The sequence below is a fragment of the Haliotis cracherodii genome, unplaced genomic scaffold (genome assembly GCF_022045235.1).
Source record: "Haliotis cracherodii isolate W230 unplaced genomic scaffold, xgHalCrac1.p SCAF_20, whole genome shotgun sequence".
NCBI classification, from domain to species: Eukaryota; Metazoa; Mollusca; class Gastropoda; order Lepetellida; family Haliotidae; genus Haliotis; species Haliotis cracherodii.
In genome coordinates, this window is record NW_027266276.1 from 11,438,404 (window position 1) to 11,462,618 (window position 24,215).

Here is a 24,215-nt window from a genome sequence, read left to right on the forward strand (position 1 = left end):
GAAACAAGGACATTCACAAGACGTCATCCTTCACAAGGACACAACACGTCATCCTTCACAAGGACACAACACGTCATCCTTCACAAGGACACAACACGTCATATATATCCATTACAACATAGATATTCCTGTCATAAGATTAATCAATAGCTTATTATATTATACCACAACACGTCATCCTTTACAAGGACACAACACGTCATCCTTCACAAGGACACAAGACGTCATCCTTCACAAGGACACAACACGTCATCCTTCACAAGGACACAACACGTCATCCTTCACAAGGACACAACACGTCATCCTTCACAAGGACACTCCACGTCATCCTTCACAAGGATACAACATCCTTCACAAGGACACATCCTTCACAAGGACACAACACGTCATCCTTCACAAGGACACATCCTTCACAAGGACACAACACGTCATCCTTCACAAGGACACAACACGTCGTCCACATAAACTCACCGTCATCATCTCGCATGACTCGGACGTCGGAGGTGACCGGGGTTTCGCAGACCTCCTCGGAGGGGACAGTGTGGTCGTCCTCCCAAGAACTGAAGAACCAGTCAAACTGCCAGAAGAAAGGGGTGTCAGAATATCACGCTGACATCTTGTCACAGACCAACACTCAAATCATCCTAAGAGAGCCATACCAATTGTTTTGTAGGGAATGATTTTTTAAATCTTTTTAACTTGTGAGAATTATCTCAAATCCATTCCCAATCTCTCTGAGCTTACTTTATCAGTAGCATATAAGAATAGCGTTGTAACATATCCAAAATATGAGGGGGAATGGATGGCCCAGTTGTCATTGGCAACACTACTCAGTATGCAGAGTTGCATCCCTTACGAATGCCCAAAACCTATGATCGTGGGTTCGAATCCTGGTTTGAATCCTGGTTTGAATCCTGGTTCGCCCTGACTCCGTTTCTAGGTTTGTCAGCACCATCAAAACCCATGCTCATAGGTTTCACCAAAGTGGTCACTTCATGCTTTCCTCCCACATTAAGCTGACATACTGTGATATAACTGGAATACTGTTCAGATCAGTGTAAAAACCCAACTCAGAGACTGAAAAAGTAAATATGTTTCCCCCCAAAATGGAAAATAATAATTTGTCCTCACATGAAATACTTTTTTTTTAGCGGCACCTCCTTTCATAAAATGGGATACAATCACAATGTTTGGAAAATGTCTGTCCACCAGAATATTGATCGGTGGGTCCCTGGCGATGTTTGATATTGTTTGGTTAATAACACCACACGGCAGTGTCTAACCACTGAGAGCTGGGAGGAATTGGACCTGCTCACGGGGTCATGGGACGTTGTACGTTTCTCTTTAGAACATTCAGAAGTTAGTATCACAATCTTAAAGAGAAATTTGTCCCTTTGCCTTGAGGGGAGGTAACTCTTGGTACTCACATGAATGATGATGCTCTCAACGATGTGACACTGATCCGACATATCTGTCACCATTGAGATTGTGTCATCCTCAGATTTACGAATTAAGGTGGGACCAAACATTGTGGCAAGGTTTTTGGCATTCATCTGAAATAATAATAATAATAACAATCATGAGCATCATCTACGTAATTGGGATACGATGACATGCATGAACCAAGTCAGTTAGACTGACTACTCGATCATGTTAGTCGCTTCTTACAAGCACAGGTGGCATGGGGCAATCATCATCATAATCATCATCATCATCATCATCATCCTCATCATCATCATCACCACTACCACCACCATCATCACATCATTATCATCATCATCATCATCACCACCACCACCATCACCATCATCATCATCATCATCACCACCACCACCATGATCATGATCATCATCACACCATCATCATCATCATCATCATCATCACACCATCATCATCATCATCATCATCATCATCATCATCATCATCACCACCACCACTACCACCACAAACTGATCACAATCAATCACCTACACTCTGTGACCAATGTCGCTAGAGTGAGAAGGGTGTAATGCTTCTTTTAGCAATATTCCATGAAAAGTTTGTGATCAAAGCAAGAAGAATATATACTGTAGATACTGCGAAACCCCCGGAGTGAGCCATGTGACAACTCCCGATCCCCACCTTGTTGATGTGTCCGTAGGCTGCCACCCGGTTCAGGTGCTCCGCCATCCGCTTGAATGTCTCGAAATGATGCTCTGGAAGAGTATGTAGCCGCCTCTTCAGCTTCAGCATCCGCTTCTCCGGGTCCGAAATACGATTAGCTTCGATGAAACTCCCATAACACTCTGTAAACAGCATAGAGACATTTAACACATAGGTACATCAAGAACTATCACACAAGGGTTCAACAAATATGTCGGTTCACAGAGGTTGACTCTAAGAACCATTTTGTGTTCAACAGTCTTGGTTCATTATGTTTGTTCCAACAGCAATATCAATCAATCAAACTGAGTTATGCTAGCTCAAGTAGGGACCTGCAGTTATTGTAAAACTATGTATAATTCCACTTTGTCAAATTTCAAATAGAATCAAACTGTGAATCAATACATGTGTATCATAGTGTCAGTCGTAAATTTCTGATGCATATTATATCTTACATATACAGTGTTTGAAATTAAGCATGAAAGTCAAGGGGCCCTTCTCATAGCTCCATTGTTAAAAGTTCATGAGTTAGGGTTTCGGCATGACGAGCAAATGCTTTAACCACTAGGCTTCCCGACAGCCCCGAATCCTAGTAGGGGAAGAAACCATTGGTTATATCCAACTAGTCCACACGGCTTAGTGGTTATGTAGAATATTATTTTCTTGTTTGTTTGTTGTTTAACGCCTGTCTGTAAATAATCAAGTCTGGACTAGACAATCCAGTGACTGACATCATGAGCATCGATGTACGCAATGGGATGCGATAACCCGATCCCATTAGTTGTCTCTTACACAATAACTAGAATTTGGATAAAACATCTGTCTTAATTTTTACTAGTCTTGGACTAAAAGACTACTGTAGCAGCCGATCTCTATCCCTGCCCTAGATTCAAAAGACTGCAAAATTATCCTTGCGTACTTAACATTTTTTGGCTGCCTGTGGGTAAAAGTGCTTAGGTTCCTGCACAAACACAACACTGGAAGCAGCTTAATATGTTACATGGCAACTTACTGTTTGTGACGAGGGGTTCAGGCAATTTCCTGAAGAAGGCTTTTAGAAGTGAGCTGATCACGTTCACATCCAACCACTTCTCATTGTCGATGTTAACATTCTCAATTCCCTGCAATCCAAAATAAAGTCATAAACGTACAATTCCGTCCTCTGTTATAAATAGGAGCAGGATTATTGCACTTGTATTGCGATGTGCGTGCAGTGTGTGGCTACTTGTACTAGTCCGGACTTGTCGGTGTTTTATGCCGACCCACTGAGCTACCATGCCGCAGTTTAACATAGATACTCAACTCAGATATAGCATATTGAATCCAAGCTGACCAATCCTTGCCTTAGCCCCTCAATGCTGAGTGCCAGGCAGAGTCAGAACAAGTATCATCTTTTAATGTCTATTGGTATGACGCGGGGAGTGAATCACTGACCTTCGCTCTCCGGGGAGATGTTCACTCCACCGTATCTCTTAGGGATGAGCCTGGAGCCTTGATCATTTACCACCAACAAGACATTATCCACTACACCACGAACATGGTTGCAAAAAGAATTCGCTGTCACATGCTCAAATTGCAAATAAAAGATCTGGGTCCCGTTCCACAAAGCGATCTCATCGCTACGATAGTAGTAAGTCAGTGTTAAAGAATGGGAGTTTTGATCGACTTAGTGCTAAGATCACTTTGTGGAACGGGGCCCTGCTCTTAATATAACCTGTATTGTTAAAAGTATTGCTGCTGATAGTGAGTGAGGGAGTATTGTTTTACTCTGCTGGGAGACAGGAGACAAGTATGGATGCTAGAGATGAGAAGGGGATGAGAGTAGAATGTCGTGATTGTAATAATAATTTATTACCCATAGGGTTAGAAATAACCATATTCGTATAAATCGTATGTGCTCAAATGCAAATATCACTTCTCGTGCACCAGTGCATTGTTTCCGTCATCCTGACAGCATGGTTGACGTCATACAGATCTTATTGTAAAGTAACGTCAAAATGCCATCACACTAGAAACTTCGTCAAAGCTGAAAATTGTTGACACCTTTCGAAAAATTGTTTTAATGGTGGTGATCACTGCATTTTCTGAAGGGGAGCTGAAAAGGATTAAGAAATCATGGCTACAAAAGAAATTATTACACTCACAAATGTGTCATGATTTTCGAAATTTGGTAAGAATCCATGTATTGCCCTCTCGATCGGGAAATACACGAATTCTGACGTTCGTTTTGTAAAATCGTAATGACATACTCGTACAATAGTCTCAATATTTGTCTGGGATCTGTAAGAGAGACAGCATTCATGGTCTGAATCCGACAAGAAGAGTTGGTGTTTACCTTGTTGAGCTCTTCCTGCATGTTCTGCACTGCCACCGAGTTGCCTGGTACGCGGTACACCCCGATGACCTCCAGACCTCGCGCCTCCACAATACGGGTACATAGCTCCACGATCAGGGGAACATACTGCAACAGGACGCATATCAGACAGTGAGTGAATGCTAGCAGTGAAATACACGTCAGCTCTATAAAGCACTAACATTAATTGAATATTACAAGTTGGGAAATTCTTATTACCACATGGGAATGTTCACTGACATTTCTTGCTGACCGGGGCCTGAATATCAGCCTCCGAACAGGCCTAATAAATCACTGAAGTCACAGAAAAACATCTTTACATACCCAGGAAAGATGTGTGGTTTTCTACCTTATACAAGCGGAGCCTTAGGCACTGGAATACTATTGTCCATACAACTGATTATTGAGAGTTGACCGTTAAGAGGACCTCTGTTGAAAATCTGAAGATTTTTGTAGTGTGAAGACAGGTTTATGGCGACGGTGTAATAGAGGTCAGATATTCGAAGGAATTACATCTATACATAGGCATGAAACTGTTAACATGAGTCAGTGCATAGAGAGTCAACAGCATGGATAATAAGTAGAGTGTTTTTTTGCTACAACCATGGGCAGTTGTGCTTCTTCAATCCAAACAGTCTCTTCAAGTCATTACGCCTGTAAAAATACTAACCTCGTTGTGTGGTGACGGCATACACAGGTCAAGAGACACTCCGAAGGCTGCCGTCTTCATACATTCTTCATCCATTTCAGACAGGGCGGTGGAGCTATTGTTCTCATGGTGTTTCTTGAAGCTTGGCATAATGCGTTCCTTCCAACCCCGCGACTTGGAGTCTGAAATTCATATTGGATAATTTAGATATTGGCGCTCTCTGGGGGAGCATACACACAGAGCCTCCCCTCGACAATCTCAGACACTGTATAATGCTACAAAGAAATTATGTGCCAAGTTTATTTCGGTATCATAAATATTTTCCATAATAAAATAGACAGATAAACCGATCTGATAAGGTGAGGTGAAATTGGTTTTAACATCCCGTCCAAGATTATTGCACTTATATAGCGACGTGCATGCACGTGTGTGTGTGTGGCTGCTTGTACTAGTCCGGACTGATGCCGATTTATAGTGCTAGCACACTGAGATACCATGCCGCAGTTTAACATGAATACCCCACTCAGACACAGTATACTGACTCCAAGCCGACCAGTCCTCGTTTTAGCCCCTTAATGCCGAGCGCCAGACAGGGTAACAACATGTACCATCTTTTAACGTCTTTTGGTATGACGCGGCCGGGGATCGAACCCCCGGACCTTCCGCTCTCCGGGCGTACGTTCTACCACTAGACCACGGAGGCGGTCTCGATCTGATAAACTTAGTGTCATGATCAGATAATGTGCAACTGAGGTTGCCTTGCAGGAACGACTTTCAAGCTCCATACATCAATACAATATCTGTTATATTAATAAATTATTGTCTGACGTTACCAGTAAGTTTACATAGGGGTTTCCCTGTGTTGTGTTCCTGTAGACAAACATGACTGTGAAGCACTTAGCACTATATGATTGATAGGGCGGTTTACTCAAACACTGTATTCATACGCAGATACTTCAAGAAAGAAATCATAAAAAGAAATTATTACCCTCGTGTGTTTCTGCATCATAAATGTCAGTGGTTAGAAATATAAAATATGTAGATTCGATAATACAATTCTTATTTCTAACATATGATATCTAAAATCTGGAAAGACACTCAGCCAATTACAGTCAAGTCCTGTTAATCCGACATGGTTGGTTGCATATGATTATGTCGGAGTAACGAGTATGTCGGATAAACGAATTTAAGTAGTACCAACGTTCGTCGGTCATAGTTCGCGAAAGGTTCTTCTGATGTGACCTGTAATGGGATGTCCTCGGCGATAGCGAGAACTTGCATCTGATTTTAATGAGATTGAGGTAATCTAAGCATGTGATTAATCCTGTTTTCTTTATTTAAAGCATTAATTGTTTATTGTTGAGCAAGTTTATCTCTGCAGCCGTTGTAATATGCAGCTACCAGCCAACTCGTCTCGCATCAAAACACAGGCTGTGGACCCTCCAGCAGATGACAACGGAGTAAGCTTATCACTGTGTCGGATTAACAAGACTGATTAATTAGTGATTTCGGTAATTCGTTGCAATTTAGGAGTGTCGGAGTGCGAGATTGTCGGATTGACGGGTCTAAATAGCACTGATTAAATCGGTTCCCATCATTAGTGTCGGATAAAGTCAACTGTCGGATTAACGAGACTTGACTGTATCTCTATATTACGCATAACTCAGCACCCACCTTTTTCACTTCCTGTCTTCTTCCGTTTGACACTGGGGGAAGCAGCCTTCTTGAGGGAGAGGGCACTGTGTTTCTTGCTAGGCTTGTGGGTTGCAGTGGGCGACGTCTTGACCGTCAGCTCTGCCTGGGAGGACTTGCGACGTATCAGGTCGGCGTTACCGATTCCTTCATCCTGGAGACAAAGTCAGCATAATCCATAAAATCCCTGAATACTAACAAGTCAGTCTGGTTGCTAGGACACGGATGATCTGGTTCTCATGATCCTTTTCACTGTGTGACTCAACAGGGAACCTTTGTCAGGCAAAAGAGTTCTCCTAGCAAGCTTGTCTCATGCCAGTCAAACACCACATTGTCAACTGCTACCAGTATTTAAAATAATTTGAAAACCCAACAAGACAGTCGGCCAGGTGACCCATAAGTGTTGCCTGCCCATCTTCAAAGTCACCTGCCTGCATTCAGACATCGTAAATATTGAAAAATCGCAAAAACAAATTACTTCTTGATTCACTTGAAATACTACAAACTTTAGAATCTACAAGGAGTTATGATAAAATTGAATAGTAAGTAGTCTGTAATTATCTGCCAGACAGTCGGACAGGAGGAAGACAATTTCATGCAGCCCGACAGAACAGTTACAGCCATGGGCAGGTAGTTATTTCGGACACTGGCTACAACCTCTCATTCTATAGTTGGTTGGTTGGTTTGTTGTTTAACACCGCACTAAGCAATATTCCAGCTATATGACGGCGGTATGTAAATAATCGAGTTTGGACCAGACAATCCAGTGATTAATATCATGAGCATCGATCCACCCAATTGGGATCGATGACATGCATCAACGAAGTCAGCGAGCCTGACCACCCGATCCCGGTAGTCGCCTTTAACGACAAGCAAAGTCACCTTTTATGGGAAGCATGGGTTGCTGAAGACCCATTCTACCCCAGAATCTTCACGGGTTCATGCTAAAGAACAAGCATGTGGTTATTGATGACGATAACAAGCCATGGGACAACAGATCCGTCTTCACTCATTACTGTGAGTGAATGAATGGAACTGAACGCTGCCTTGAATACTGTTTAAGTTATATCATGGCATTTCAGCTTAAAAGTGGGATGGTTACCACTTTTTGTTTGTTTGTGTGTGTGTTTGTTGTTTAACGCCACACTCAGCAATATTCCAGCTATATGACAGCGGTCAGTAAATAATCGAGTTCTGCCCAGATCTTAACGGGTCTTACCACTTTTGGAAACATATGAGTGAGTGAGTTGGGTTTAACGCCACTTTAACAGTATTCCTGTTATATCACGGCATGTCAGCTTAATGTGGGTAGAAATCCCCAAGTGATGCAGGTCTCACACATTTACCACTTCGGTGAAACCCACGAGCATGGGTATGGTGCTGACAAACCTAGAAACATAATCAGGGCCAACCAGGATTTGAACCCACAATCATAGGTTTCTTGCCCAAGGAACACAACTCTGCACAGCGAATCATGGCGCTTAAGACGACTGGGCCACCCGTGCCCCCTTTAAACATATGAACACGGGTATGGTGCTGTCAAACCTAGAAACATAATCAGGGCGATTCTGCGATTCAAACCCGTGATAATAGGTTCCTGGCATGCCAAAGAGGTGCAACTCTGTATTGTGACTTGCAGCCCCCTAGACGTCTCCATTCCGTTTTTTCAAGAAAACTCTGATCCCCATGCAGGCAAAATACCGTTTCAAACTAATCCTAAACCTGCTGCCTTTCTCCTCTAAGTGTTCCAGAGCCACTGTCTAAGAAGCAACAGTTTATATATTTCAGACTCAATGTTAACTTACTTCCTGCATAATGAATCCCAACACTTAGTAAGCTAAAGGCCATGAAAGGCAATAGACTTGTATTGATAGATTTCAGAGAGAGAGTTCAAATTTTACATTGCATCGGCAATATTGTGATGATAACAAGTTAATTATTATCAAAAACATAATAATATTCAAAACTTTAACGTAAGTATCAGCTTAGGTATAAAACAAACCAACATTAAAACAAATAATTTTTCAGTAGATTAGCAATAAATTAAACCCAGACTATAGACCACAAGCTTGATAGCTTCCATACAATAAGCAATTTTTTAGTGCAACATTTGGTATGGAAGGCAAAATGCAATATTTACAGCTTAAAACCATAAGCCAAGTTTAAGAGCAACATAAAATTACTGGCGCATAATTAGCTGGATTCAATAAGGTGAGATGAAATTGGGTTTAACATTGCGGCCAAGATTATTGAATTTATATAGCGACGTGCATGCACGATTGTGTGTGGCGGCTTGTACTAGTCCGGACTGATGCCGATTTATAGTGATAGGACAATGAGATACCATGCCGCAGATTAACATGAATACCCCACTCAGACACAGTATATGGACTCCGAGTCGATCAGTCCTTGTTTTAGCCCCTTAATGCCGAGCACCAGACAGGGTAACAACAAGTACCAACTTTTAACGTCTATTGGTATGACGCGGCTGGGGTTCGAACCGTGGACCTTCCGCTCTCCGGGCGGATGTTCTACCACTAGACCACGTAGGCGGTCGATAAAAAAAGGTAAAACATCAATTCACAAAACAACACAAATAAACCAAATGATTTCGTTACGAGTAAAATAGCCAAAAGTCTCAAGCAGGCATGATTTGAGAAGCAGCATTTTGCTTTATCAAGCATACAAGCAAGTTGAAGCAACACATCTACAACTTGATCAGTTTCTTACACGTCTCTTTCTTACATCGCAATCTGGGTTGTTGTTGGTTTTGATTGCTTGTATCCATAGTAACATGGTACCCTTATCGTCGGCCTGGAATAGGTACTCGGATCCGTTGTACGTGACGAGCTGAAACACATGCTTCTTCCGCTTGGCGTACTCGTGTTTGATGTCGACAAGGCTGGACTTGATGGAAATCGGTTTGTCCTCATCAAAACTGAAGGTACTCTGTGGGTGAAACCCAAAGTGAGGCATTTAATACAGGGATAACTGGCATTGAAAAAAAAACATATACGATGTAATAAGTGCCCCTTGGCTAGTGAACAATGCCAATTAGCACCCCTTCCTATTGATCAATGTACAAAAGACTTATTTATTCGCTTTGAGTACTCACTCATGTGTTATATGCACTCTTGATTATATGCAATTAAATTCTGGAAAAACATATGTCGTACATTAACGTTTCAGGCTGTCAGCATAAACAACAAAATTTATCTTTCAACAAATAATATTCTAATAATAGCCCTCTATTTCTAATTTTTAAGAGCACCCTGGGCGCTTATTACATCGAATACAGTATTGTAAGTTGTTGCATGATCACTCGGGGTACATTGGAGTTTATGCATCCCACGTTAAGTTTTACAGCCACAGCCAGAGGCGAGTGGTATAACGTATAACGAGGGATGCATAAAACCCAGTGTACCCCTCATGATCCTGCAAGGAATTTATCTTACCGACATGATTTAAAATGACATTGTAAAAGTGAGTGAGTATTGTTTACGCCGCTTTTAGCAATATTCCAGTAATATCATGGCGGGGGACACCAGAAATGGGCTTCACACATTGTACCCATGTCGGGAATCGAACCCGGGTCTTCGGCGTAACAAGCGAACGCTTTAACCACTAGGCTACCCGACCGCCCACATTGTAAAAGAATTAAACAAATTCAAAATTGATAGAAAACAGCTGTTCCATTGAGGGGAGGTTAGCTTGTGCTATGTCACGTGACTTTCATTGACTTGGAAATAGGGTGCAGCTTTTTGTTTCGAAGCTTTGTAAAACAAATTTATTCTGCCTCTCAGAAAGCCACATGTAGCCTGTCTTGCTGGTGGGAGGGTATAAGCGATTTATTCACCTGCTGAGAAATTTATTTCCCTCCAAGGCAGGATACATAGTATTTTATCAAGATCACATGGACCAATCAGATCTCATCATTCTGACATGAAGGTACAATAATAATAATTATAATGAGCATGACTAATAAAGGTACTTTGACTGGAAATTTCAGTATTGATATATAGACTCAAAAATATCATGATACATCGATATATTGATAAATAATATAATTAATTATTTTTAATGTGTAAGGATATAATTGCCAATAGACCAGTAATTTAATGATAAATATGAACTTGGCGGATCCATTGAATAAACAAGAAACAAACAAACAAACAAACAAAACTACTTTTTGACTGGAATTATGTCAGAACGTTTATATGTTTCAAATCTTATATTTCAAGTTGTTTTATTGTTTTTCATAAAATTTTGGAAAAAATAATATCTTTTTTTCCTTTTATCTCCAGCATATTGGCATACTACTAAAGTAAATATGTCTGAACTGTTTGTTTTTAAACACCGCACTGAACATTCCAGCTATATGACGTCTGTCTGTAAATAATCAAGTCTGGACAAGACAATCCAGTGATTGACATCATGAGCACCCATCTATGCAATAGGGATACAATGACATGTACTGATACCCTAGGGTTGGAAGGGCTGACATAGCGAGCAACTTCCTATTTTTCACCTCTGTCACTGATTTACATATTTAACTCCGGATACCATGGATACTGAACTCACTTGGCTCTCCCTCCTGTCCTTGCACAGGAACAAACAGTGACCTCGCAGTACGACCCAGGCTTCCTTCCACGATCGGTCACTTGATTTCTGAAAGTTGGAATAAAACTAATTCAATAAAACATGTTGTAGGTGAGGTGAAATGGGGTATAATGTAGCATCAAACCACCGACCTTGCACTCTCCAGGCAGACACTCCATCCACTTGACCAGGGAGACGGTTTCTTACAGAAACAACAACATTCCTTGGCTAATGCTTCTCTCAAAGCTATTATGAGCTGGATTTAAAGCCATTTTGAACAGTATTTCAGTGATATCCCAAAATGTCATCTTGATGTGGGAGGAAAGCTCCAACTGATGAAAGACTTTTACCACTTCAGTGAAACCCACGAGGCCAGGTATGGTGCTGACAAACCAATCAAACTTTGAGGGCTGTGCCAAACACTCTCAAAGTAAGGAATCAGCTCGATGAACCTACCTTTCCATCTGTGATGGTGGTTTTACATGTCAGCCATCCCTCCTTGACGATTTCCGGGAGCGGGGACTCTGGCATCTCCAGCTTTGGCTCCATTGCCTCGATTATACAGGGGGTCTACAACATGGGAGGCATGAGTGAGTGAGTGAGTGAGTGAGTGAGTGAGTGAGTGAGTGGGTGGGTGGGTGGGTGGGTGAGTGAGTGAGTGAGTGAGTGAGTGTGGGTGGGTGGGTGGGTGAGTGAGTGAGTGAGTGAGTGAGTGAGTGGGTGGGTGGGTGGTTGAGTGAGTGGGAGAGTGAGTGAATGAGTGAGTGAGTGAGTGAGTGGGAGAGTGAGTGGGAGAGTGAGTGAGTGAGTGAGTGAGTGAGTGAGTGAGTGAGTGAGTGAGTGAGTGAGTGAGTGGGTGGGTGGGTGAGTGAGTGAGTGGGAGAGTGAGTGAATGAGTGAGTGAGTGAGTGAGTGGGAGAGTGAGTGGGAGAGTGAGTGGGAGAGTGAGTGAGTGAGTGAGTGAGTGTGATGGGCTCTATCTTCTTCAGTTCTGTCATAATGTGTCTCAACTTTTTCATATTTGTAACCAAAAGAAAACTTAATAATAGAATTAACACAGTGACAAATAGCGAAGCATGCTAGAAATATTATTCATCTGAGGTTAGTCATTGTAATGAAACCCAAAGAAATACACTCATTTACATATTTTCTCAATAAACCCCCCAATATTGATCATATCATAACACTTTGTTGAAAGTTTGTACCATGGTGCACTGGTTATACAATAAAGATATAAAAGCCAAATATGTGCATGATTACCATCTTAAAATGCAAAAGTTGAACCTTGCAGAAAAACACTTTCATGAGAATTCTGTGAAATTTTATTTATATCCTGAGTCTCCCCTGTCAATATGATGTTATTGCTTTGTCTGTCACGATATTCAGGTGAAACTATCATTATCCCAGTGCTGACAAGCAAAGGATAAAATACCTACCTTTTCACCGAAGAAGTGCTTGATCTTATTCAAGCTGGGTTTGTGTGGCGGCGTGACCAACCTGTGGAAACATTGAGAAGAGTTACTTCCCTTCCATCATACACAGCCTTTCATTAGGATTAAGAAAATAAAAGAATTGGTTCTCAGGCAATGACTTTTGAAAATATAGTGCGGACGTGTGTTTTGTTGTTGTTGCTTTTTCTGCATGTCCAAACTCGTATGTAACCAAATAAACAGGTGTGTTCCATCAACCTGGGAAAGGGCCTCCCTACATAAACAAGCATACAAACTCCTATTGCCGCCATGACCATAACACAAGTTCCGCAGCAAAGTAGTGCGCATGTAAAGGGAAGTAACTTTATGCTATATTGGATTGCATTGTTATTAGGATTTTTAATTATTATTTTTCTAAATGGTAATAAAAACAAAACGTGTGGCAGATTTAAAGACGATGCGAGCGGTGCCTGAGAACCAAGACTTATTTTTTATAGCCTTTTGAAGTGAGCACCACAGCAGGTAACTGTTTTCATTTGAAATATGACAAATTTAGACTTCTGGAGACAGTATATTGTAATCCAAAACTTAATCAAGACTTATATCAACTTCAGTTAAAAACAATGAACATTTGCAAATACTGCATTTCCATTGAGCCTTTAATAATTAAACAACAGGTATCAGGAACATATGTTATAACCATATTATAACAGTTAGAAATGCCACATCTACATCGAGGTAGCTTCATGTATGTGGACTCAAGTGAAGACAGTGCCAGTATTTTGTTGCCATGGATACTCCACTTCAACATGGTTCTTGAGGCTTGAACCCAGAAGTCAGGTGGAGAGACACATGAATCTGCGACTTACTGTCCCTCGGGAATAGAAGCTGGTGGTGAGAAGGACTGCTCGTACGGCTGCTGGTTGGAGCGGTCTCTCGCAGTTGCCATCAGGTACGAAGTCCGCCTGTGGAGCTTAACCGCCTCCTCCTCAGGAGATGCTGGAAAAACATAGATTTTTGAAATGATGATGATTGATGATCGATGATGATGATGATGATGATGATAATATACGCCATAAGGGCAATGATATCAGTGAAATTATTTTCCGTAATTCTCATTAAAGTGCTAAGCATTAACACTTCTGTTCATGCTATAGGCTAGTTTCATTGTTTTTATGAAGCCCCCTCTCACCCCCCCCCCCCCCAAAAAAAATGTACTTATATTCATGAGAGAAAGTCTTCAGATTCATTTTCTTTTGAATTGATAAACAGCTGCAGATTTCAATTAACCATAAAATATCAAATTTCATTTTCAACCACATTAGGTGATGCAAGGACATTTGTAAATCATTCAAAACATGACATAAAAATATCTCTACAAGTTTTGTCAGGTGTCAAGAGGATGCTTTCCATACAGCCTACCTATGGCCTTGGACCTCATCTGTACTCCTGGCTCCGAGATGACTGTATCCATGGAGCTTCCCAGGAACGTGGAGCCTGACGTGGAGCCAGCATCTATCCGGGACAGCAGCACCCCGCCGTCACTGGAGGACATGACTAAGGAGGGAGGACGGAAGGCGTGAGTGAGTGAGTGAGTGACTATCGTTTAATGCCTCATCAGCAAAAATATCTTGCAGCTATTTGCTCTAACCCGGATCTGGTCAGCGAGGACAACATGACATGTACTCCAAAGGGGGACTGTGTTCCCTGACTGGACTCCTGTCTACTTTAACAATTAGCCAGACTGTGGCCAATTTCTCATGGACTGCATTTGGATGACACTAGGCATAACTTCTTTGATAGGCAATTTAGAAGTTGGAGTACTAAGTAAGGATAAGAATTTATGGATGAACAACCTTTTTATTACAATTACGAGCGATGTTTCGGTGTAGGTTCTAACACCGTTATCAAGCAAGTCATCAAAGAAGTGGTTCATCCATAAATTCTTATCCATATTGACACTAAACATAGTTTCTTTGATCCTTTGAATCGAATGCAAACAACAGAACAGACCAGGTGAAGTTCACTTATACAGCAAATGTGGGGAATTAAACCCAGGTCTTCAGCGTGACAACACTTTAACCACTAGGCTACCCCACCGCCCTATTAGATAAGGATGCTAAACTGGACATGGTACAGATTGTTCCAGATTTTTGCCTCTAGAACCAGCACTAGGACCAGCACTAGAACCAGCACTAGAACCAGCACTAGGACCAGCACTATGACAAGCACTAGAACCAGCACTAGGACCAGCACTAGAACCAGCACTAGGACCAGCACTAGGACCAGGTCACTGTACCATATGGTCTGGTGCATGATTCCAATCCAGGTCTCATTGGATTGAGTGCCATGTTTGACATTGAGACACATCTCGTTAATGTTGTTTATAATCACGGTGCATACAAAACTTGCACCAACAAATGTAAGGCCTCTAAAGTGAAGAATAAGTCAGACATCCAATTATTCTGCTTGTGAGGTTCGTTCAAGGCTATCTGGCACATAGTCCCGTTTCTGGCGAGTTGCTGCTTTGAACAGTATCTCAGTGACATAACAGTATACCGACACCGAGCCAGCCAGTCATTGTTCTATCCTCCTAATTCCAAGCGCCAGTCAGGGAAACAAGAAGTACCATTTTTTAACATCTTTTGGTATGACATGGCCACAGAACAAACCACCGACCATCGGGTGTTGGGGCAGAAGCTCTATCCACTACACCATGAAGATTTGTAACAAGAGCAACATTACTTGTAACAGGCCTTATCAATAATGCCTCTGTCAAAAGCTATAATTAGCTGAGTATAAGGCAGCTTTGAACAATATTTGAATTATATTGGTCTATGATTCAGGCAAAGATTGTTATCGCTTTGGTGAAACCTCCCAGCACATGGTGCTGACAAATATAAATTCATGATCAGGACAAATCTGGTATTAGAACCCACGATCATAGGATCCTGGCATGCCAAAGGGACATAACTGCGAAATGGAGTGCCTTAGACAAATGGGCCATCCATGTTTCCATACATGGGAGTTTATCTGTTTTGCTTGTTGCTTGTTTGTTGTTACATGACAGTTGGCTGTAAATAATTGAGTCTGGACCAGACAATCCAGTGACTGATTTTGTGAGCTACAATGCACACCATCAAGGAACACTGTCACACAATCAAGTAGCTGAGTCTGACCACCTGAGCCGTTCGGTTGCCTCTTACAACCAGCATAGGTTACATTTTAACCAGGAAACCCCGGAGTTTTAAAGACATTCAGTCCTTTGTGACCATATTAACCTAGTATGGCCTGCATTATTGTAATTCAATCACATAAAAACTCCAGATGAGACTCAGTCTCATTAAAATCATATCTGCTACGCTGCTGATACGATACCTCTCAAAATGGAGATCTGACAACACAACAACAGGACTTCACGTCAGGTGAACCCTGAGCCAACTTTGACCATGCAATATAAATTGCAGATACAGATGTCAGCTTTCTAAAAGATTCAGCTTTATTTCTTTACCTTTAACTTGATTTTACAAAAGAAAACCCACACAGATCCCAAATATTCCTTCACTGGTACTCCTTTTGGCCGTAGATGCCATTGAGCTCAGAAACGACACGGCGTGAAACACATCCACAACAACATAATGTCACAGACTTAATTATCTCCATTTGGAACTGGTTCATCAACTTCATTTTTAAGATACAAGAATCACATATGCTGTTCTGAATGCTTCTTGTACAGAATCTAGATGCCTCGGTGGGTACAGAGGTGTCCTCCGATCTCCACATGGCTCCGTATCACCGCCTGAAGACTGATTTTAATAAGTCCACAGCAACACAAGGTGTGCAACACACAAACACATATATAGACACAAATAAATATAAATAAGTACAAGGAGAGCATGCTAATAAACACCAACCCAAATTATTAGACAATATATTAGTGGGGTTAACATTTCAGAAAAATGACATTCATAATATAGGCCAAAATATTGCAAACTTTGGAGAACAATATATATGAATGATGACATGCAAATTTGAAAAAAAGAAATCATAGATTAATAAATTGACATTTGAATATGAATATTCATTGGCATTTAAGAACCACATGACCCTACCATGGAAGACTGGATAGTTCTCTGACTTTTTTCCAAAAATGTTGAACCCCGCAATATTTGGTAGAGTTGTCACGATATACTGTTAGTGATACTTCAGTCATGATATAAAATACATCGCATTTTTTTTTATATTTTATATCGTTTAAGTGTGAAATTTGACTTGTTCCCCGTGTCCTGGCTGACAATAGGTCACCTGCTGCTTTCAACCAGTGTTAAGGACTTGATATTTTGGGCTTGTTCCAACAGTTTTACGGGTACTCCATCAGATTCAGCATCATGTTTTATAATCAAGGTGATGTTGGTCGTAGTAGTCATAGTCCTGGTTTTGCGAAATTTGAAATACTTTTTTTGAAGTCGATAAAGAATCTGGGGTGGGCATATCAGGTAGCGTATCGTCGTGACAACCCTTATGTTTAGTGAGCGAGAGGAGGAGCGAGGCTCGTGGCAGACCAACCTGAAGGGACATTGCTATACGAGGAGAATAAACTGATGCTGCCAGCACTGGAACCTAGGCTAGTGGTCGAACCCAGGGGCTCGGGGAGACTCGACGGACTTTCCAGATTGTCCAGCGTGTCGTCGCCATCAACATCATCTTCGTCATCATCTGATGCATCATGGGAATCTGATGAAGGGGCGATGCATTTTGAATTTCAAAACAGCATTGGTCTTTCCCCCCGTGTTATATCCATGATGCATCTTGTGTTGATGTATGGATGGATGGATGGATGGATGGATGGATGGATAGGCGGATGGATGGATGGATGGATGGATGGATGGATGGATGGATTGGAAAGTCGATGGGTGGACTGGTAAGAGAATGGATGGTTGGTGGATGGATGGATGGATAGGTGGATGGATGGATGGATGGATGGATGGATGGATGGATTGGAAAGTCGATGGGTGGACTGGTAAGAGAATGGATGGTTGGTGGATGGATGGATGGATAGGTGGATGGATGGATGGATGGATGGATGGATAGGTGGATGGATGGATGGATGGATGGATGGATAGGTGGATGGATGGATGGATGGATGGATGGATGGATGGATGGATTGGAAAGTCGATGGGTGGACTGGTAAGAGAATGGATGGTTGGTGGATGGGTGGATGCATGGACAGAAGGATTGGTAATCAGGTGAGGGGATGGTTTGGTGGGTGGATGGTTTGGTGGGTGGATGGTTTGGTGGGTGGATTGTTTGGTGGGTGGGTGGATTGTTTGGTGGGTGGGTGGGTGGTGTGGTGGGTGGATAGTTTGGTGAGGGGATGGTTTGGTGAGGGGATTGTTTGGTGAGGGGATGGTTTGGTGGGTGGATAGTTTGGTGAGGGGATGGTTTGGTGAGGGGATGGTTTGGTGTGGGGATGGTTTGGTGAGGGGATGGTTTGGTGAGGGGATGGTTTGGTGGGTAGATGGTTTGGCAAGGGGATGGTTTTGTGGGTGGGTGGTTTGGTGAGTGGATGGTTTGATGAGTCGGTGGTTTGGTGAGTGGGTGGATGATGGATGGGAGGCTGGATTGACAGATGAGCGAATTATCTCATTAGAAAAATGTGATCAAATTTGAAAACTTAAGTTTTATATTACCGAAGGGCTTCAGAACTTGATTATCAACTTTTAAAATATGTCATCAAAGTTAAACAAAACCTAAGAGATGATTGAACTAGTGTTTGAATCTCAATGAGTGGGTTGAAATTCTATTACTACATAAAATGTGTCAAAAACAGAATGTTCGTGAACAGCAAAAAATTTAAAAGAAAACAAAACATTTTGGGGTGACATTGTACATTAATTCTGAAATCATTACAAATTCAATGAAATGATTAATCTTGAGGAGATTCTAAAAAAGTGAAGCATGCAAAATTATGATCACAGTCTATGAGGTAAATATACACCTTTACAAGTGAATTAATCTAGATATATATATAGAGAGAGACATTGATACATATACACATGAGTACATTCATCTATATTAAACCATCACCATTGACTAGTTTTCTAAAGAAATGTATATGAAAGGAGAAGGGGGAGAAGGGGACATTTATAGGATAAACAGACAGAAAGCTCAGTGTTTCTTGCACTCATAGGATTGTATTAATGTTGCAAGTGATTTACCATCACACAATCAATAGACAGTAAAAGAGACATTGTCGGTGTGTCCATTCAGATTGCTGATACAGTAGATCACCGTTTATAATGTTTGTTTTTTAAGGCCGCACTCAGCAATATTCCAGCTTTATGACGGCGGTCTGTAAATAAGCGAGTCTGGACCAGACAATCCAGTGATTGATATCATGAGCATCGATCCATGCAATTGGGATCGATGCCATGCATCAACCAAGTCAGCAAGCCTGACCATCCGATCCCATTAGTCGCCTTTTACGGCAAGCATGGGTTGCTGAAGACCTATTCTAACCTGGATCTTCACAGACCCCATTTAAAATGCAATTAGTTTGTTCTGAGAATGCATGGGAAGAAAGCATTGGTCATATCCACAGCTTGTACAAGACTAGATGTTTATGTAAATAACTAGATGTGGGGAGAAAACTACTTGTCCCTCTAGATTTTCACTTGTCTCCGACTAGTGGTCGAGTCTAAACGTGGGTACGTCAGGGGTCATACTATGACCTTGGTAAAAGATCTTTTGTTTTTCTACCAACGCCAGATTCTTCTTACGATGTCAACAGGTGTTTGAAAACCAGCCGGACATTTGACAGGTGTATTATAAACAGTGAAATACAGCATCACAATCCACTACACAAGGTTTCTCTGGTAGCAATTTTAAGAAAAAGTATAAACTTTTGAGAAGATTCGTCTCTAAGATGGCTTACTCCTGGAATGAGTGACCACCTAGACCTTGACCTCATTGTATGGCCTCAACTTATTGTGTGGCCTTGACTTATTGTGTGGCCTTGAACTTATTGTGTGGTCTTGACCTCATTGTGTGGCCTTGACCTTATTGTGTGGCCTTGACCTCATTGTGTGGCCTTGACCTATAGACTCAGACCTGGACCCAATTTTAGACCTGTCCAAATGGAATTGTAGAGGCAATTACAATCTGCTAGACAGAATGTGATCAAAATCAATATGGTTGCTGTGTCTGACTTCCCTAAAAAAGGCTATAGTTCTTAAGTACAGATTGCAGAAGCATTGATTAAATTACCTGATTCAAAACAATGCCAAATGTTTCACAAACCTTCTCCCCCAAAAAGGGCTACTCACAGAATAAACACAATATTAAGAAACACCGAGGAGCAATTAAAAAACATTTTAAAACTTACACCGACTGCGAGGGGCGTTCACAGCCGAGAGATACGACGTCTTCCGCACGGGACGACTTCCATGGATGTTCTCCTGCACGATGCGAGCCTGAGGGAAGGGCTCTTCCACTACTTCTTCCTCATGGTTGAAAGACTGTCTGGGCTTTGGGTCGTGGGTCAAGCTTGTGGTCATCTTGGGTGCCGGTTGATTCTCCTGGAATACCGGCACAATCTCCACAATGGGAGACACTGGAGCACTAGAACTACCAGGAGAAACATATATCCGTATTGGCGCCGGGGCTTCCTGATAGCTCGCCAAAGTGGCGGGACGGTCGGGTTTATCGTTAGACATTTTGGGCGGGATATAACGTTCGGTTGAAATTTTCCGGACCTTAATGGCAGGTTGAACCTGAACAGAATTGCTAGGAACCTCAGGTTCTGGGGAATCTTGCTTTTGTTCAAAGACTGCGGCACGATTTGCAACACTTTCAAACTTCTTGAAAGTCGTCATTTTTTCAAGTTCAGTTTTACACCTATCAAACTTTATTCCTGGACTGTGGTTTTCATTTTTACCTAACTCAAACAGTTGTTTCCTATGCGAGACAATCTGTCTGGGAGTCTTCTTAATTTCTATCTGCGTTGTGACAGGGGATCGTGTCAAGGCGAATGTCGTCCCCGATCCCTTCCCCCCTCCATCAGTTCCATCACTCCCCATCGATCGGTCCCCAACTGGAATCCGGACCACAAACGTTCTCATTGGGCTTTCAGGATTGGCTTGATCATGGAATCGGTTGCTGTCCGTATGCCATGAGCGCTGCGTCTGGAACCGACTTAACCTTGAATCGATGTTATCAACACTGGAAGATTTGGTACCTTTCTCTAGCGGATTTGCAGACACAACAGGAACATAATGCCGAACTCCGCGAACATCTGTTTTATATTCAACGTCACTTCCACGTCTACCGGAAATCTGGCTGCGGTACGGCGACTGCGATGTTATGTTGGATGCTGGTGATGATAACGATGACGTTGTGTGGGAGCGTGATATGATAATGGACGTGGAATCTCCCGATTTTAAAACTTTCGAACCACTTGGTGAATATGGCGGTGGTTTCGAATCTATTCCTAATCTATCTTGTGAACGTAAAAGAGACTCCTTGGACTGCGAATTGTCTGATGTGTTATCAAACGATGGCTGTCTGTGTTCGTATCCTAATCTACGTGGACGTAACTCTGAACCCGAATCTCGGATATTTTCCTTAGAATATCGATTACTCCCCTTGTTTAAACCATCCATGCTGTTTGACTTGTTATCTCCCTGTTGGGGAGGAAAGTACAGTCCAAAGGAATATTTCTTCTGTGGAATTGAACACGACACACTGGAGCTCATGCTGACTCCGTCAAAACCATGGGGATTCCGATAATCAAAATCAGAATCCCGGAAAAACGCTTCTCTGTTGTAGCTGCTATCACTCCTCAAGGGTTCCTTGTAAGACGACAACGCTGAACCGAAGGACGCAGAGGTTTTCAAGGGGTAAGGACCGAACTCTCTTGATCGGTCAATATAGTAGTCCTTGTTTCGGTGGTCCTTGACTGTGAAGGACAGTCGGGATTCCTGGCGGGGTTCGGGTGATAACACATTTTCGTTTGAAGCGTAAGCAGAATGGACTCTTCGGATAGGGGCAGTAGCTTGGCGGTCGGAGTCTAAGGAACCATTACTTCCGCTGATGGAATCCTGAGCTTGTGGGTGGTAGGCCTGAAAACACAAATGCACAGAGTAAGTCCTGGTGTGAGGTGAAATGGGTCGCATTCAAGATTATTGCACTTATATCGAGACGTGCAAGTTTGTGTCATAAAAATCACTTTGAAGGTATCATGGTGTCATCTTGATGTGGAAGGAAAACCTGAAATCTTGCAGGAGTTTATAACATTTTGAAGGAATTCAGACTGCTTTTCATAACATTATGACATTGTAATATGACAGGCTATGATAAAGGGCAATTACTCTGTAGAAGGTAAGGCTTGGATAAAGGGCAATTACTCTGTAGAAGGTAAGGCTTGGATAAAGGGCAATTACTCTGTAGAAGGTAAAGCTTGGATAAAGGGCAATTACTCTGTAGGAGGTAAAGCTTGGATAAAGGGCAATTACTCAAGAGGGTAAGGCTCGCTACCAAAGTACAGTGTTACTCTTAATACGGGATTTTCACCATCCCAAATCACACATGCTTGATAACCTCTATGTATTATAAGTAAAGTATGCCAATGTTCACATTGTTCAGTGATTCAGTGACTTGTACAGTCCTCCAAACCAGCTTCCACTCTATCACACTTCAGACAAACAGATGGAAGGACACTTACCAACTGTAGAATGTCTTCATCTTTGGGCACAACAAGAAGTTTCAAAGCTGCATCACTGAAAACAGAATATATCCAGTTGAATACTTTGTAACAAGGGGTGGTGAATAAAGTGTTTGCCTGTCCTGCTGTAGGCCAGACTTAGATTCCCTATATGGGAATATGGGTGAAGCCTATTTCTGTGGTTTTCAACAACCAATGCTTGCTGTAAAAGGCGACTATGCTTGTCGTAAGAGGCGACTAACAGGATCGGGTGGTCAGGCTTGCTGACTTGGTTGATGCATGTCATCAATCCCAATTGCGTGGATCGATGCTCATGATATTAATCACTGGATTGTCTGGTCCAGACTCGATTATTTACAGATCGCTGTCATATAGCTGGAATGTTGCTGAGTGTGGCATGAAACAACAAACTAAAACCCAAACCTATTTCTGAGGTTTCTGACGATATTGCTAGAATACTGATCAAAGCGTTAAAAAAACGTACTCACTCTTTAGAATGAGAAAGAATGCCACAGCACAGAATTTATTTAGGCCTGCTTAGAGGCCGATATTCAGCCTGAAGTCATCAATTCCAAATTGGAATTAAAAAATTCCCAATTTATGCTGTTATAGCTTTGTTGTAGTCTTGTATTTTACTGATAACAGGACCAATATAGAGGAAGATTAATGCCTAATTTAATACTATCGTATGCAATGTTGCAACATAATGTGAAAATACCTCTCAATTTAGGAAAATAAAAATCCTAATTTGAAACAAACTAACGTCCAATTTTTCCCAGCCTGCCAAGAGCAGTTTGATACATCCCTGCACAGTCAGCAATATTTCAGCTGTACCGTAAGTGAAGGTTAAGTTTTGTTTGTTTGTTTGTTGTTTTTAACTCCGCACTCAGCAATAGTCCAGCTATATGACGGCTATCAGATGGACTCAGTTGGAGCAGAGAGGCATCTGCCCTGCTGAGTGAGTGTTGGTTCAGGCCCCAATCAGCAGAACTCGAACAATATCATGACAGGCTGCAAACAATCAAGACAGCTCCTTCCACACAAGTGGTTTTCTATATATAACTGTTGACAATGTTTTTCATAATTGTTCTTTCTCAAATTTCTGATTTAATCTGATTTCCTTCCAGTTTGGGTGGACACAATATTTTCTCACTTGCCAGCATTGGTTTTATTTTCATTCTTCAAAACACTCAATACACTCCCTGCAAACAATCGTACTGAGTGAGTATAGGGTATTTAACACTGCCGTCAGTTATATTACAGCCACATCACAGCATATATATATACAATCAAGTCTGAGCGGGGCAAACCCGTGGTCGACGGCAAGATCATCAACTCATACCGTCAGAGCACAGTGACATACTATGGGACATACAGGACCTATTGTAACCCCTGTAATATTCAGAGGACATATTGTAACCCCTGAAATCCTCACAGGACCTATTGTAACCCCTGAAACCCTCACAGGACCTATTGTAACCCCTGAAATCCTCACAGCACCTCTTGTAACCCCTGAAATCCCACAGGACCTATTGTAACCCCTGAAATTCTCAAGGGGCCTCATCCAAATGACAAGCAATGGTTACTCAGGACCGACTGTGCCCTGGACTTATCCCAGGGCTTCTAATC

At 41.9% G+C, this 24,215-nt stretch overlaps 2 protein-coding genes across 9 annotated transcripts in view; both read right to left on the reverse strand.

Moving 5' to 3' along the window:
• The window catches only part of LOC139470318 (uncharacterized), a 119,461-nt gene that overhangs the window by 36,349 nt on the left and 58,897 nt on the right, over positions 1 to 24,215 (reverse strand). The gene's annotated exons all lie outside the window — the stretch shown is intronic.
• LOC139470316 (rho GTPase-activating protein 23-like) overlaps positions 1 to 24,215 on the reverse strand; it is a 134,500-nt gene that overhangs the window by 2,848 nt on the left and 107,437 nt on the right. For 5 of the 8 annotated variants that reach the window (XM_071252681.1, XM_071252686.1, XM_071252680.1 and 2 more), the window contains 16 exons: positions 22,587 to 22,641; positions 20,250 to 21,984; positions 17,432 to 17,599; positions 14,288 to 14,422; positions 13,735 to 13,864; positions 12,872 to 12,932; positions 11,892 to 12,005; positions 11,418 to 11,504; positions 9,567 to 9,785; positions 6,819 to 6,990; positions 5,166 to 5,326; positions 4,478 to 4,603; positions 3,155 to 3,263; positions 2,122 to 2,285; positions 1,428 to 1,553; positions 472 to 577 (listed from right to left, as the gene is read on the reverse strand). In XM_071252681.1, the coding sequence (XP_071108782.1) occupies positions 472 to 577; positions 1,428 to 1,553; positions 2,122 to 2,285; positions 3,155 to 3,263; positions 4,478 to 4,603; positions 5,166 to 5,326; positions 6,819 to 6,990; positions 9,567 to 9,785; positions 11,418 to 11,504; positions 11,892 to 12,005; positions 12,872 to 12,932; positions 13,735 to 13,864; positions 14,288 to 14,422; positions 17,432 to 17,599; positions 20,250 to 21,984; positions 22,587 to 22,641 (3,668 nt within the window). The remainder of the gene's footprint in view (positions 1 to 471; positions 578 to 1,427; positions 1,554 to 2,121; positions 2,286 to 3,154; positions 3,264 to 4,477; positions 4,604 to 5,165; positions 5,327 to 6,818; positions 6,991 to 9,566; positions 9,786 to 11,417; positions 11,505 to 11,891; positions 12,006 to 12,871; positions 12,933 to 13,734; positions 13,865 to 14,287; positions 14,423 to 17,431; positions 17,600 to 20,249; positions 21,985 to 22,586; positions 22,642 to 24,215) is intronic. The other 3 variants (XM_071252683.1, XM_071252682.1, XM_071252685.1) reach the window with 3 other exon arrangements.